Genomic DNA, 16,130 nt, shown 5'->3' with positions numbered 1-16,130 from the left:
TAAGCAAAGGCATAACCATTTTTCTCTTTGCTGCACATATTTACTAATGCTTTAGTCATTTTCTTCAAGGAAACCACATCCACCATATCATGCCAGGAGTAAAGCATGATAACCAATGAACAACAGTTGCTCCATTCATTGGCATTGGAACCTGTGGCCACACCCAACACATTCAAACCTGACCATTACAGGTTACCCCAGCCGAATTACAGAGAAAGTTGAGGGACAAAACACGACACCATCACGAATGCAAGTTTGGAGGACCAGCACAGACAACTGGGTGTGTGGCCTAGTTCCTCCACTGGACTCTACCTGGGCGCCATCCAAAACGTAACACTTCAGGTGGGGGACGGCTGATGCTGGCTATCTTATGTGGGACAGCTGGACCTACCAGTAATTTGTTTTTACCTATTAATAGCTGAATCGCGGTCCCAGCCCCCCACACACTGGAGAACTCTGGACAAGGATGCACTAAATGCGTGTGACTTTCAGCCGGGCTTTCTACGCACGGCTGAACGAATCAAAAGCGCCGTTCCTGAACATAACCATAGCTGCCATATAGGAGAAAGGAAAGGAAGGGATGAAATGAAAGACAAAACTTGGTATCATAGCGCACAAGATTTCGGCACGGGTCGAAACTGGAAGAACCAATCCCGCAAAGCCTGCTCGGTTTTAGACCTGCTTCCGAAAGACCTCCTCCCAAATGCTTATACTCTAAAAAAAAAACTCCTGACGCGCTACCAAGACTCAGAGGACAAAAGGGATGGATCCAGAGAAGGGCGGGGGGGGGGGGGCACGGGGTCATGGCCCCCCTTGGGCCCCAAAGGGACCCATTGGCTCCAAGGGGCCCATAGCCGGTAGAACAGGTAGTTTTTGTTAAAGGGCAACAAAATTAAACATCTCTGGATTTCCAGGCGACCAAGAATAGCTGCAAAGGAGAGTCAAGGGCCCACGGGGAGTAAAAAAATATTCAATGATTACAAAAGTTGTGAATTGGGAATACTAAGCCCCATTACACTGTCTAGGGGTTCTATACTGTTCCTGCGGGGCCTATATGCCCACGTGCAGGGTCATTCTGATCGTTAACAAGCCTTCCACGTTGTCCTTTTTTCTTTGCATTTGCTCGGAGGGCCCTGCGCTGTTGCTGGGCCCTTCCTGCGCATTTGCTCGGAGGGCCCTGCGCTGTTGCTGGGCCCTTCCTGCTAGCGTGTCAGGGCTCTCTTGTCAATCAAGAGCCCTTCCACGGATTATTTCCATTCACCAGAAAGGCTCTGTGGACTGCAGCCGGAGCCCCATATCTTAACCTGCCGGAGTGTTCTCGGTTGCTCAGGGGCCCTTTACGTGGGTCTCGGTTAACCTATTCACACACTCGCTGTGTGCTCAGGGGCTTCTACATTCGTCTAGGAGGCTTCCAATTCTCTGTCACTTGCTTAGGGTCCTATGCTTTTGTCGGGGGCCCATTTGATAGCCTGCTTCGGCACACTCGGTCGTTCGGAGACACCCTCACTGGATCTTGGGTACTTTTTATTTGAATGAAGGGGGACTTACGCTCTTGTGGGGGGCCTATCTGATAACCTGCCCGGGCACATTCGGCCGTTCGGAGCCCTTTTCACTGGGTCTTGGGCACGTCTTATTTGGATGGGGGCCCTACGCGCTTGTCGAGGGCCCTCTCTGTTTGCTTCCTCGGCCACACTGGATTGTTCGGGAGTCTGCACATCGGTTCTCGGTGTTTGAGTTTAGGGCCCTCTGCCCGTGCAGGGGTCATCTGAGAACCTGTTCGGGTACACTCCATCTTTCGGGGCCTTCTGCATGGCGTTTTAGATACTTCTTATTTGAATGGAGGGCCTTTAGCTCCTGTCGAGGCCCCATCTGATAAGATGCTCGGGTCCATTCGATCGCGGGGGACCTCTAGGTCTGATTTTGGATGCTTACTTTTCTAATGGAGTGCCTTCCGCTCTTTTCGGGGGCCCTATCTGTTAACCTGCTCCGGCGCACTCGATTATACAGGGCCCTCTACATCATGTCGTGGGTATTTCATATTTGAAAGGAAGACCATTTGCCCTTGTCGGGGGCCCATCTGTTAACTTACCCGAGCACACTAAATTATTCGGGGCCCTCCACATTCTGTCCTGGGTACTTCCCATCTGAGTGGAAGGTCCTACGCACTTGTTGGGAACCTATCTGTTTGCCTCCTCGGCCACGCTAGATCGTTCGGGTGCCCTGTATATTTGGGTCTTGGTTGTCGAGGTCATCTGAAGATCTCCTCGGACACACTCGATCATTCGGGGCACGCTACATTGGGTCTTGGGTACTTCCTATTTAAATGGAGAGCCCTACGCTCTTGACGGGAACCATATATGTTAACCTACGCTGAAACACTCGATCATTCGGGGGCCCTCTACATTGGGTTTTGGGTGCTTTCCATTTGAGAAGAGAGCCCTACGCTCTTGACGGGGTCCCTATATGTCAACCTGCTCGATCGTTCGAACTCGATCGGACTCGATTGGACTCAGCACACTCGATCGTTCGAAGCCCTACACATTGTGTTGTATTTCTTATGTGAATGGATGGCTCTGTGTTCTTGACGGACCCCATCCATTAAGCTGCTCGGGCCCGTGGCGGGTGCAGAGGGTGGCTGGAGGCACGGAACCATGCTGCTATGGATCAAGCCGAGGGGAGCTTAAAGCTCCGAAGGGGCCCATAACCGACTGAACGGACGCAGTTTTCTAACAACAAAAACACAACAAAACTGAACGCCTTTGGGCCTGCAGACGACCAAGAACAATTGCTAGCAAAAGTGCTGAGCTCATAAGCAGACGAACTTTATTCTTCGCTGGTTGAGAAGCTATGGCTTGGGGAAATTTTGGGACTCGTTACTATGTCTAGTGGCATTACGCTGTTCATTGTCCTGGCCTTATTTGCCCATTTGCCGGGTCAACCTGATCGCTAAGGAGCTTTCCACGTTTCCCTTGATCTCTTTTTGTTTGGGGGCACTTGCCTCTAATTTTGGAGGAAATACGGCTTGAGATAGATAAGGAGGGAATTGAATGTCAAGAGTAGCCATGCAAAGGTGAGTGGCAGTGATTGGTGTGGTGTGTGGTTGCGTTGCCCAGCAAATAAATAGCGTTATAAGCAAACACTGAAAATGAGAGGGAAGAAACTTATATGAATTGGAAATGAAAAAAGGCACCCAACATACGGATGGGAAAGATGATAGCAATACCGTAGCAGAAGCTACAGATCCAAACACCATTTTGTTCGTAGTGTGTCAACGGTAAGCTAGGGTTAGTGTGTGGTCTGAAGTAAAAGGTCAAGGAAGAAGAGAAAGTTAGTTTAAAAACTTTCCCTTCAACCCACACATCGAACGCTTCGTCAGAGTGTGTGACGTCACGCATTCCAGTTGAGAATCGTGCTGATGGCAGGTCGAACGGGGCCTTTGAAGACTTAGTTCTCGAATACCTACACCGCACGCGGATGACGAACTGCTATTTGTTTGTGAACGGGTCTGAAGTATTCGTCCTCGCTCCGACTGCCGATGCGATGTCAGTGCGAAATCGATGCCTATTGGTCTGGGAGATGGTCTCAGGCGAGTTAAGGGAATGTAGTACGATCCTTACACGCACCATGTAGGGCTTCAAAGTCGCCAGATCACCAGGCCGGCTTTCAGCCCAGCGCAAGAGCCTCTACTGCTCTGGTCATCCGCTATGCCATACCCCTTTTACCCCTTTTACCCCCTTGCTACCCCTTTCTGCTTTTCTGCTCTGATGCACTCTACAGAAATCGGCAGTGGGTATTCAGGTCCACGCGTTGGCCTTCTGGACGGGGATAGCCGGCAGTAGGTCTTCCGTGCATTATGCCTGATGAGGGGTAGGTCTTCCGAGCGTAGGTATTTCGGGAGTAGGCCTTACAAAGGGTACGCCTTTCGCGTGTAGGTTTTTCGAACGTATTTAGGCATTCCAGCAGCAGGTCTTGAGTCTTCGAAGTGTAGGTCTTCGGAGCGAAAACATCCGGGGCAGGTCTTCCGCCTGGAGGTTTTCCGGCAGCAGGCGTCTCGAATGAAGGCGGTTAGAGGATAGGTATCTGATGTAACAGGTATTCTGAAGGTACAGGGAGGAGTAGTTCCTCCAGGTTGATCCAGCAGATTCTGCCAATCACCACAGAGATGTTTTGCTTGTTGCTTCTGTGACGTTCGTCGCAACGCAACGAAATACGTGACTTTCATGGAATTAATGTGGCATAGATATTTGTGGTGCCAAAATTTTAAAGACGTCAGCCGCGCAGCGGCTTTTTTGTGCGCAGTCTGCTGTGTGAGTAAGGTACAAACACAATTTTCTACGTCCCGTCTGTGTTGGACTTGGGACTGAGATCAAATGAAGACCAGAAATTGTTTTGTATACCCAGACATATGCATCATACGCACACTGGCCGCATACAAGTGTACTGGCAGAGGTGCTCTTAAGTACCGAATGTTTGGGGAAGGGCACTGGTGCATTATTAACAAATTTATTTGCATTTTGTCAAAAATGCTCCAAACTTTGAATTTTTCTCTGACGCCATTTCACTTTTGTTTTGAACGGTTTAGAAATGAAGATGATTTAAGCTAGTGGAATTGTTTTTGTCCGGTCATAATTAGAACAGCGGTTCCCGAGACATCTGGGGTAAGGTTTTCCCGTCTCCCGCAGGATAACGAAATATCACAGCCCAACATTAAAACTGAAAATTGGGCGTCGGGGCTGAAAACCTTGCGTTGCGGTTCTGTACAGGCGTCGAAAAATGAGCAGGCTCGCCCAAAATACCTCGGAATGAAACGCATACCGTAATCGGTGATCGAGCGAGCCGGCAGACCGAGTGAATCTCACTTGAGCCATAACATTATTTTCAACTTTTGGTGACTTTCGCAATTATTGTGCGGAGAGTGAGAGAGAGAGAGAGAGAGAGAGAGAGAGAGAGAGAGAGAGAGAGAGAGAGAGAGAGAGAGAGAGAGAGAGTCGCACCAAACACACGTGCGCACGCGCACACACACACACACGGAGATCTAACGCGTGGCCTCCGCTCGCGAATTACTCCAGCCAGTCATAAAGATTTCATAGCTGTGACTAGAGACGCGATAAAATTTCGGTACTGGCGCCCAAACCGGCTCAAGAGCTCGATGTCCAGGCGTTGCAATGTCACGACACTGACAGACACTGAAGAAGAACAAAACGGGCAATCGTGCTGGTCGGATTACGGGCGGGCGTGTTGGGCTTCCACGCGCTGACGGGCGCTAACATGGACATGACCAATGCGGTGTTTTTCGTTGGATCGGTGTCAAATCGCAGCAACCATAGCGGAGGACAGCGTGACGCCAGCTGTCCAGCGTAGGTGAGCGTACCAGCCACAACTCACCAACGGACCTCAAAACTGCCCGACGAGCAGGTGCGTAGCAATCGGCCGAGCGGCGGCCTAGTCATGTTTTCCTGGGTCGACCTCGAGTGTATAAAGACGCGGTGGTCTCAACCGAGAGGCGGAGAGGTCGGGAAATGAATAGAAAGCGAACGTGAGGCCCCGTTTATTGTGACCGCGGTCGATCAACATTATTGGCGTTTCCACAAAACTTGGTCCGCAGTAGGTTATCTATCGCAAAACCATAATTCACTCTAGATTTTTTTAAATAAATTTGATCCGAACCCTTTTGAATGGATGGATTTCTGGGATCAGCGCTCACGCTAAGCAGTGCTTGTTGCGTGAGCTCTGGCCCCCACCATCCGATCGCGCAATCCCAGGCAACGGCAGAATTTAGTGGCGAAAGCTTAACGTGCCGCAATGCTCGGCACGGTCCGTCCTGCCCTCTGACGTCAACTGACCTTTAGCGCGACCGCTGCCACCGGCCGCAGGCCATACCTGTCAAGGGCAAATAGCGAGCGCCCTAAAGCGACTCGAACCCACCCAGCCACGGGTGGGTGGATCGGAAGGCAGGCGCTCTAACCAACTGAGCCACCGGGACGGACAAATGACATTCGACTCGACTTCGACTTCGAGATTCATCGACTTCGTCCGTTAAAATTGCGAAGCCTTACCAAGCCGATCGTGTTACATACTTGGCCTTGATCAGGCTAATAACCAGAAAAGTTTCGAGCAACGAGGTGGGCAAGAAACACGAATGCCGCATCAGTGAACGCATAGCCCCAAAAATTTGCATAAGCAGTAAGCATGCCAATACGCTAACCAAATCAATGGTATCATCTTGGTAGCGAAAGGTGTCCGGCTGAAAAAGCGTGGTTTGGGACCATCTACATGATGAAGCTGACAGCTCCCACGGCTGCTGTCGCGTCCTGCCCCCCCCCCCCCCCCCCCCCACCCACTTCACTTCGCGGGAAGATTCGGGGAGTTTGTGTACGGATTCAGGAAGATTCGTGTACGGCATCTTTGCTGGTTAAGCTGATGACAACTAAATTGGGCAGTTCGCGAACGTGAACAAAAAGCTCGGGACTGTTTTGCATTTGAAGAACTTGACTCCATCATCGAAGATGGTGGGATACGCAGACTTGCAATTTGCGGTGTATTTTTCTTCTGCAAAAAACTGCTCTCAATTCCTAAATTTTACCTTGAAGTAAATACGATCTGCAGCATGTTATCGTTTAATTACGTCACAGAAGCATTTTTAAGACGTTAGAGTCGCTGCCAGAGTTTCAGCGAAGCGAAAATGCGGTTGAGCGATTCCCTAGGGCGGGGCGTCTACTGAACAACGGTGATTCTTGATGTTGCACCGACTCCCGGTATCCGTAGAACTTACTTATCTGCACAATAGCCTAGATTCCGGGTAACTGCACTGCATTTCGCTGAACCCTCGCCGGTCACCGCCAGCACCCAACCACATCAACGCCCCAGCCAAATCGGTTTGCGCACCACAGCTGTACGGTGGTCCCGTACCCGCCGCATGGTGCGAGGTCGGGAGGCGCAGCTGAACGGCCGACGTGTGACCTCAGGGGTCACCCGTGCCGTGCTCTGCCGGGGGCGGCGCCGCTAGGCCTCGGGTCCCGTCCGATGTGTCGGGCGTCCATGGGCAGCGTGCAGCGCTGGCCGGCAGCTCCGCCTCTGAGTCTGTTGTACCGTAAAAAGCACAGCCTGTCAAACACCACCAGAGAAAAACGCGTTCGATCGGGCGTGACCGGCGGCTGGGGAGCCGGCGAGCCTCTGCCACACGAGCCGCCGCCGCCGCTGCCGCCGCCGCCGCCGCCGCCGCGCCGCCTCGCCGGCGTCACTCGAGCTCCGACCGCACCGCCGGGAGGCCGCTGCCGCCGCGCGTCCGTCTGCGCCCGCTCCTGTCCCGGTACCGGTCGTCGCCCGCGGTGCCGCGCAGTGCCGAGAGCGGACGAGTGGGGTACGCTAGTGTCGCGCGTGTGTCGCCGGGTGTCGCCGAGTGTCGCAGTGTCGCGAGAGCGCGGGGACCTGCGGGTGTTGCAGAGGAGGCCAAAACAGGTGAGCGATGAGGTAGCCGGCCGGGAGACGGGGGTGGCCGGTCCGGAGACGGAGGCAGCAGATCGGGAGACGAAGGTGGCCGGTCGGGAGACGGAGGTGGCCGGTCCGGAAACGGAGGTAGCAGATCGGGAGACGGAGGTAGCCGGTCGGGAGACGGAGGTAGACGGCCGGGAGACGGAGGTGGCCGGTCCGGAGACGGAGGTGGCCGGTCCGGAGACGGAGGTAGCAGATCGGGAGACGGAGGTGGCCGGTCGGGAGACCGAAGCAGCAGATCGAGGGACGGAGTTAGCCGGTCGGGAAATGGAGGCGGCAGATCGGGAGACGGAGGCAGCCGGTCGGGAGACGGAAGTGGCAGATTGGGAGATGGAGGCAGACGATCGGGAGACGGGGTTAGCCGGCCGGGAGACGGAGGTGGCGGCGGGAGGTAGAGGGGGAATGTGAGCGGACTCGATGTGCTGTGTCGCCACCGATTGCTGAAATGTCACCAGCGCCGGTGTCGCCCGATTTGCAGCGGGTCCGTCATCCGACGAGGCGATGGCTTCGATTACTACCAGGAAAACACGAACGACGCAGCATCGCGCGCATCGCGATAAAACGCGCCCCACGAGTGAGGGAGGGTGCTGATGACAAGGAGGCGGAGGGAAGGCAGCGAGAATCTGTCGACTGACCAGCGGAGGGCTCACCTGTCCGGCACGAGGTCTGTCGGAGGTGGCGCCAAACCGCTGGCTGGAGATTGCTGGTCAACCGCTGGTTGGCGTCGGCTGGTCGCTGGTTCGGCTCCCTGCGCCTGTGGCGGTGCTATGGCTGCGATCAAGTTGGCGGACGGAATGCGTCATGGACAGGGCTAGTTACCCATATCGTGATCAATGAGACGAAGCGGCTAAAACAAGTCTATGAAATGGATGCCGGAAGTTGTTGACAGTATCGCAGCTGCCTAGAAAGCGCCCACGGCCGATGGTACAGCATGGATAGTCAGTGCACAGCTGATGCGATATTCGCCCCCCTCACCCTCCCTGAACACGTCCTCCAATTTCCATACCGTGGGAGGAATCTGATGGGGCGAGTGAATAATAACAGGGCGCGCAGCGATACAGTAGCATATTGCGTCCAGATCTACCGCGGGCGGCTTTTAACGAAACACGCTACTGTTGCCTGATATACGCAGCGAAACGGAAAGGAAGGCCGCGTCCGAATTTCTCATCGATTGCGCAATACCGCTCAAACACGTGGTGCGCAGAATCGCACAACTGGCTTTGCGTTTTAGTCGAACGCCAGCGTAAGTTTGTCGCACGCAGCCACATGCTACCCAGTCTGGTGCGACAGGCACGACATGCCCCATCACGCCTTGTAGACCCGGCCCGGGTCCTGGCGAGCTGTGGCGCTCCTCATTAGCTCGCGCTCCCCTGGCGGCCTTCCGCTCCTCATCACAGCATTATAACGGCACCACGTCGGCGTTGCCGGGCCACCGTCTGGGGGAGCGGTCGACTTCTTTGAACAAGACGTTCCTCGGCTGGACGACTCTAGCGCGGCGGCGGAGAACACGATTGGACGGCAAGCTGAAGGATGCAGTTAACTGCATGGTGGCCACATTCCAAGAGCTCGTCATTTACATGTGCCGCCGGTGATTATCTGCAATTACGCCCGGCGGCGTGACCAGGTGGGAATTGCCCCGGCGTGCGTTTACCACCTACGCACTGAGGACGACCGGGAGCAGGCTGGGAACGAGACAGCACTGCGACCGTCAAATGCCACTGTGACGACCACTTGCACCAGGACGGTAACACCAAGACGCGACGAGATTCATGATTCGACGGCTGCTATGCACTGCCGGTCACGACGTGGACATGGTTCCACCAGGTATAAATCATAAACCTGACATATAGATTTAAGCCAGCAGAGGTCTTGTCCCCCGGCAACCTCGCGATGTTCAGCGGCCAGGGTATGTCTTCGCCCAGCTGTCCGGACCAGCATGCGGCCGAGCCATCACTCTCACTTGGAAGCGTGGCACGCTGACTTGGGCGGGCTGACACGTGCCGGCCTTCCTTCAGCTCAGGCTCGCATCTGATAGAAGCCAAACACATATGTAAAACGGTGCTCAATGATGCCGCTCGAAGACTTGAGTGGAAGTGCTGGGGTCGCGCCCGATGTCATCGAGCTCAGACACGACTCGCCAGGCCTTGTCGAGGCTTGATACCATTTGTACAATAGATGACCTTGGTGTGGCCCGAAGAAAGTTCCGTCTCAGTGTTATCCACCGTTAGTTTGCAGCTCCCTGTTTACAAACTACCCGCCATTACCGGTTCCACTTGGTGAAATTGTGCTCTCGCGCGGTGCGATGCGCGGGGAATTTGTGCTCTCGTGCGGTGCGATGCGCGGGGAATTTGTGCTCTCGTGCGGTGCGATGCGCCGGGAATTCGTGCTCTTGTGTGATGCGATGCGCCATCAGCGGCTGGCCTGTCACACTGGGAGGACTAGGCCTTTTGGCCGGCACAGGTAGCAGGCATGCCTTGGTGGCGGGCTGTGCCGCTCACCCGCTGCCGCCTATCGGGTGATCGGAGCCGTACTCTCGTGCGGCAAGTCACCGTCCCCAGACAAGCCGCTCCGTCGCTAGGTCCGCCCCGTGACGTCACAGACCGGTTCGACCTGCACGTGACCTCTGCCGGCGCGGCGCGAATCTGGCTGCACGCGCTGCCAGATTCGCGCCGTCCGGGCGGCGCGGGCGGCGGGGGCGTCGATTCTTGCCCGTCGCCAATCGGTCCTCAGCCTTTTTCGCGCGGGGAGGGGGTGACGCTTGCTTCGCACGGCGCGGAGTGGGCTCCAGTACGGAGTGTGCGCGCTGAGCCAGCAAACTACCGTGGCGACGGCGCACTGTTGTTGGTGCAACGGCTGATTGGACGGATAACGCGACGTATCGTGTCGCTTTCGGCGGCGGCGCGGCTGCGGTGGTGCGTGACTGGGACGGAACCCGAAACCGTCAGCTGACGAGCGCCGTGAAACCGCCCGTGTCCGCGCTGGATCCGCCGCCGGAGCAAACCGGAAAACCGGCCGAGGAAGCCCCTCACAAAGGGGATTGCCGGAGATTTGTGCGGCGTGGGACCGGCGGCGAGCGGGGCGGAGAGGCGAGGACGAGTATTGTGCCGCCAGTCGGCCGGGTCCGGCGCCGCGTCCGTCCCCCACGGACGTGTGGCTTCCGCGAAGCCTTTGTGACGGCGCGGAGCGGTGCGAGAGTCGCCGGCCGCGCCGCGAAACCGGAGTAGGTTAATACGGGTCACAACAAACCGCAAGCCGCGGCCGGGCCGGTCGGGGTCTGATGATGATTGGACGGCATAAAAACGGACCGCATGTGGCGCGGGCTGGCGGGCCGCCTGCTTAGACACTAGATGGCCGTTACTGCGACGGGCGAGAAAACTGAGCGGAGCTGCGGATGGCCGCGCTCAGGTCCGACGTGGGCAATCGCCAGGCAGACCGTGAAGTTTTGCGAAGGTCACGCCGTCGGCGCTGCCTTGTTCGGAACGAATGCAAGAGGAAGTTTTCCCTATAACTCACTCGCGATTGGTGCTCTTTATCTGGAAAACACAGTGCATCAGCGCGTCTGCAAACGACTCATGACGTCTTGACTGTTGTGCTGTATAAGGTCAGACGTTGGCGGATGTGACAGTTGTAACTTAATTCTTCCCCTGGCGGAAATTCGCTACGAAACCCGATGCACAATAACACCTAGCACCATTACGAGGCCCTTCTCATTTGCTACGCAATTGTAACCGACCGCAGACACAGCCGTTCTCGGCGATCTATTCCGGACGAACGTCCCGGTAGGTCACGACCCCGGCGGCACCATGGGCTGCGCCAGTAGACCGGCAAGCCCTCCGGCTGAATGCGGGGTCGCGTCCCCGTGACCGCAGCATGCCCCGCCAACGGCGGCAGGGTCATCCCCGCGCGCCGCATTCAGGCGCGCGCCACCATTACGAGCTCGCCCCGCGAGTAAGCCGAGTGAAATGCCGAACGCCCGACGCTCAGTCGGCTTTCACCGCGGTCGATCAGCCGGGCGTTGCGCGAGTCACGGCCCGGCCGCGCGAGTTGGGGGATCGGTGACCCGACGGTGACACGGCCACTTCCCCGCCCCGGCCGCCGCTGGCCAGCCTGGCTCAGCCGGGTCAGCCGCGCGGGTTGGGGGATCGGCGACCCGACGGGGACGCGGCCACTTCCCCGCTCCGGCCGTCGCCGGCCAGCCGAGCTCAGCCGGGCCGGCGCGTGCCGACCCAGCCTTGGGAGAGAAGGGGAGGTGGAGGCATGTAGGCTGGCTGTCTCGATGTGGGCGAGGTGCCGCTGTAGATACGGGACTATATTTTAGCTAGCTAAAGGTACGAACCTGAATCAAGGTCATAAACGACTGCTGATTAGGCTTGTATCATCAATGCTGCCTCCAAAGACCCAGTTCACCTTGTTATGACTTGGTGTTTTAAGAGATCGCGTACGTTTTAGCGGAACACAAATGTCACCGAAGTGCCGGACCTCATTGTCGCTGAGGAGGACGCCATTTTTGAAAGGGTCATCCGGGTCAAGGGTCATCTTGGGCTCTCTGTCAGTGACTTGGGCTGACAGCTGCGGCCCTCAGACGGGCGGAAGCCTGTGATGAGACTCTGCATTGGGCCGCCGCCGAACGACAGCGTGGCAGCAGGCCTGTGGCTCTTACTGCCATCCGGTCCCGGCCACAATGAGGACGAGTTGTGGGGGAGGGAGAGTGCAGGTCTGGTGCATGTGAGCTCCAGGCTAGTCGACCCCAAGATGTTACAGTCGGGATGATGTGCAGAGCAGAATGGTACACGGCGCTGGAATTTTGTCTGCCACATGCACGCATGTCCAGTAACAAGCTCGCGATCGAAATAACTGATTAAAAAACTATCGATTTTTTCACTTGCATGCCGCATTGATGTGCATCTGAAGGATCTCTTATTCGGCCTACAAGGGCATGCAGTCGTTGAGATGAAGACATCATCGTTTACTGGCTTACAATTTACCGTAGATCACAATGGTCGGCCATGATTTCAGTCTTCATGTCGACATAGTTGAGTCGCGTTGAAGCCGTAAGCACTCCAGAAACGGGTCTTAAGTCTGTGAGCCTGCTCTCTGTGCACGAGTTCACCGCGCGAATGTTGTTCTGCTCGCTGGTGCCGTCATTTCAGTGAAACCAACACGTGAACTTCATTCTTTGAGCCCAGCCACGTGAAACAACGGTTGCATTATCTCCAATGACCTTGCTGATTCCGTGACCTCCTCGCCCCCTCCAGCATCGGACTCGCTCTGTGATTGTGAGCTCCCGTCTGTCATGTAACCGCCAACACGCTTCGTCTTGACGAATAGCAGCGCACGTCAACGACCTCAGGCCACGTGTCTCAGAGGCCTCCCCATGACCGGCTAAGCTTCCCTAAGCCACTTGAGTGCTTTGTCGCGTTTTTGTGGTGCGTTTGCATTTGCTCTCTTTTGCGTTCAGTCGGGCCTTTTTGTTGTTTTCCACTAGACAAAGGTTAACTGACCCCAGTGTTTTGCGTTCAGTTAGCTCGTATGTCTAATCTGAACTGTGTCGATTACAAAACTTGGTCTGCAGGCAGCTGTGATTGATTTTACTTCGTCGCCGTAGGTATTTTCAAACCTCGGGCGCTATGGTACATTACGGGTTAGGGTACAACGGAAGCCATTATACATTATTAGTTGCGATACAACAGGCATTTTGAATACTAGCTGTTATCATACATAAGTGGTTACGGGCATTAAAGGTCGCGATTCATCCCCACTTTGTATGGCATTCCCTTTGTCAGCACAGCGTTCTGGGCCCAGCGCCGACCACGCGTCTTATGCCGACCTTGGTCGTCCGACCGTCTCACACTGTCAAATTAAAAAGCGGCCCGGCGCGGCGACGAAACGTCCCGAGATGATCGTTTGCCGGGGATTTCATTATTGGTCGGCGCCGTCCTGCCGTGATCGATCACGCGAGAGCGGGACCGCGTGATGGTGAGGCCGGGACCGCGTGATGGTGAGGCCGGGACCGCGTGATGGTGAGACCGGGACCGCGCCGTCGAGACGGGGACTGCGCGCCGCCGGGACCGGGACTGCGCGCCGCCAGGACCGGACCTGCGCGCCGCCGGGACCGGACCTGCGCGCTGCCGGGACCGGAACCGCGCGCCGCCGGGACCGGATCTGCGCGCCGCCGGGACCGGGACCGCGCGCCGCCGGGACCACGCGCGCGCCGCCGCCGCCTCCGCCTGGGAACGGTGGCTGTTTGTTTAGCCGATCGGCCGGCGCGGGCCGCTGCGTGACTGACCCCCGGGCGCGCCTCTCGGCTGGAGGAGGCGCCACGCTTTGTCGTCGGGCTCTGTCTGTTTTCCTTCGGCCCACCGCCGCACGGCGCCTTTTGTCGGCAGACGGCGGCGTTTTGCACAGAACTGCGCCGTTCTGGTCGTCCTTTGACTCGTCTGTCGCTGTGTGAGCATAGCTTGCATTATCATGCAAACGATATATGCGGGCGACGGCATGTCGGGCAGGCTGCGGCTGGAGAATGCCAGCTCAGCGCACGGCATGTCGGGCAGGCTGCGGCTGGAGAATGCCAGCTCAGTGCACGGCATGTCGGGCAGGCTGCGGCTGGAGAATGCCAGCTCAGTGTACGGAATGTCGGGCAGGCTGCGGCTGGAGAATGCCAGCTCAGTGCACGGAATGTCGGGCAGGCTGCGGCTGGAGAATGCCAGCTCAGCGCACGGACTGTCGGGCAGGCTGCGGCTGGAGAATGCCGGCTCAGCGCACGCGCGCCGGCAGGAGCGGCCTCCGCAAAGGGCCATCACTTTTCACTTTATCGTTAATCACGCCGTTATTGAAAAGCCTGTATGAGCGATGTCAGGAGGACGGCTGCCGGCTTCGTACTTGATGTAAGCAAGCGGATCATGAATCTTCGCCCTTGTCAGCACACGAACCGAGGCACTGGTGACGAGACGGGTCTGGTCGGAGTTGGCTCCGGAAGGACCCCAATAGATTCCAAAGAACGCAGCGCAATCGCGAGGGTTTGTCCATTTGAAGAGGTCGGACTGTTTTTTCCTTATGTGCTGCTGAAATGATAGTAATAACCATCCCTGGTCGGAGGCGAGCCCAGAACAACATAGAATGGGGGGCGAACCACCGACGGTGCTCCGCCAACGGCTAGTGTTTGCCATTTGGGGATCGCTCACTGGTTGCGTTGGCCTAAGTTCGTGACCAGTGTAAGGTCATGATCACTTTTGCCATGGTAATAAACGCTGGTTTGAGCTGTTCGTGCTTTTTATGTTTTACTTGGTCCGTATGCTGTAATGAGATCGTTGTCAATTTTAAATCACCAGCTGAAATTACCTGCGGTGCACACGGTCTATCGTTCTTTCCAGAAATCATGCTCCGCCCGGTCCCCTGTAACCATCCGGCATCCAGCTCGATGAAGATTGGGATGTTTTGATGCACTTAAGTACGCGATGCGTACTTAATCATGGAACTTTCAGGGCGTCCCTCGCAACCCAGTTCTTAACACGCGCCCGGGCTGGGGGTGAAGTTGACCTCTCCCAAAGTTTTTTCCCGAATGGTTTCCGAACGGCGCGGTGTAGTCGCGCCAAATGTTGCATAGCTGTAGACATTTGAATAGCACATCGTCTGATATCAACAATTTAGATGTACCTTGAAAGGTCGCTGACCTACGGCAGGCCAACGTCAGGTCATGGTTTCAACGAAGACAATTTCTACGGAATCGTTCAATCTGATCCAACAACGGACTGCTAGACGAAGCCATACATCTCTGAGATGGTTTCTTAGGCAACATAATTAAATAAGCAAGTAACATTAACCTAGGATCAGGTGTGAAGATCAGATCAGGGTCAGAACCAACCTGTTTTATTGCTCTACGGGTTGATGTATGGGGTATATTCTGGCGCCCATTTCGAATTTATTGACAACAGGAACCGCACTATACGCCTCCCATGGATATCTTAAGGGTCAGAATAGGTCACTGACCTAAGATTACCCAGGTTAACATTTGGTTTCAGGAACAGACTGCCTAGCGTAATCTTAATCGCTTATTCAAACGCAAAACTCATGGCAGTCTTTTATGATTTCGGTCATAATGACCTTCAAAAGGTCAAACAAGGTCAATGACCTTAAAAGAATATGTGACTTTTTGCTCAGAATAGCTATCTAGGTTCTAAGGACCCTTTAGTGACCAACCTAGAATTTGACCTTTTTCGACCGTATTTGACCCGAAGGTTATGACCAAGCGACCTCAAACCTTGGCCTAAGTGAGTTCACGTACAGTTCAACACACTGTGAATTTTGTGTCTCTAGCTCTCGTAGTTCCTGAGATCTGTGGGGGTGGTCCAAATTGACCTCCACCCGAGTGAAGGGCATCACCCGGCCTCCCGGGCGCGTGGAAGGTTAGCGTCTCTGCAGTGTGTTCCTGTGGATGTGTCAGGTGGTAACTTTATCTTAACGATTTTATCGCGTGTTATGCGGGGCCGCTAGGAAGAACACAAAAGCCGGATTTGTTGTGGATCCAAGAAACGTAGGCATGGGTGTAACTTTCAGCATACCAGGGGGTACCTCAAGTCCTTCTAGTTCTTTGAACTTAATGCCTGTCACTGTGCGTGAAGGTTTGGTAACAATGTAGAAAC

The 16,130-nt window shown here is 55.4% G+C and overlaps 2 protein-coding genes across 2 annotated transcripts in view; one reads left to right on the top strand and one right to left on the bottom strand.

The window, feature by feature from the left end:
- Positions 1-16,130, bottom strand: part of LOC119098440 (zinc finger protein 277) — a 33,391-nt gene that overhangs the window by 3,671 nt on the left and 13,590 nt on the right. Inside the window, exon 2 of the mRNA XM_037221361.1 lies at positions 14,029-14,223. Within this exon, the coding sequence (XP_037077256.1) occupies positions 14,029-14,223 (195 nt within the window). The remainder of the gene's footprint in view (positions 1-14,028; positions 14,224-16,130) is intronic.
- LOC119098431 (apoptosis-stimulating of p53 protein 1) overlaps positions 7,268-16,130 on the top strand; it is a 192,630-nt gene continuing 183,767 nt past the window's right edge. The window contains exon 1 of the mRNA XM_037221350.1: positions 7,268-7,458. The gene's annotated coding sequence lies outside the window, so the exon portion shown is untranslated. The remainder of the gene's footprint in view (positions 7,459-16,130) is intronic.

This window comes from Pollicipes pollicipes, unplaced genomic scaffold (assembly GCF_011947565.3).
Source record: "Pollicipes pollicipes isolate AB1234 unplaced genomic scaffold, Ppol_2.1 Scaffold_2555;HRSCAF=2994_pilon_pilon_pilon, whole genome shotgun sequence".
Classification (NCBI taxonomy): domain Eukaryota; kingdom Metazoa; phylum Arthropoda; class Thecostraca; order Pollicipedomorpha; family Pollicipedidae; genus Pollicipes; species Pollicipes pollicipes.
Note: the sequence above shows the minus strand (reverse complement) of the source record. Positions and strands in the feature narration are given on the sequence as shown.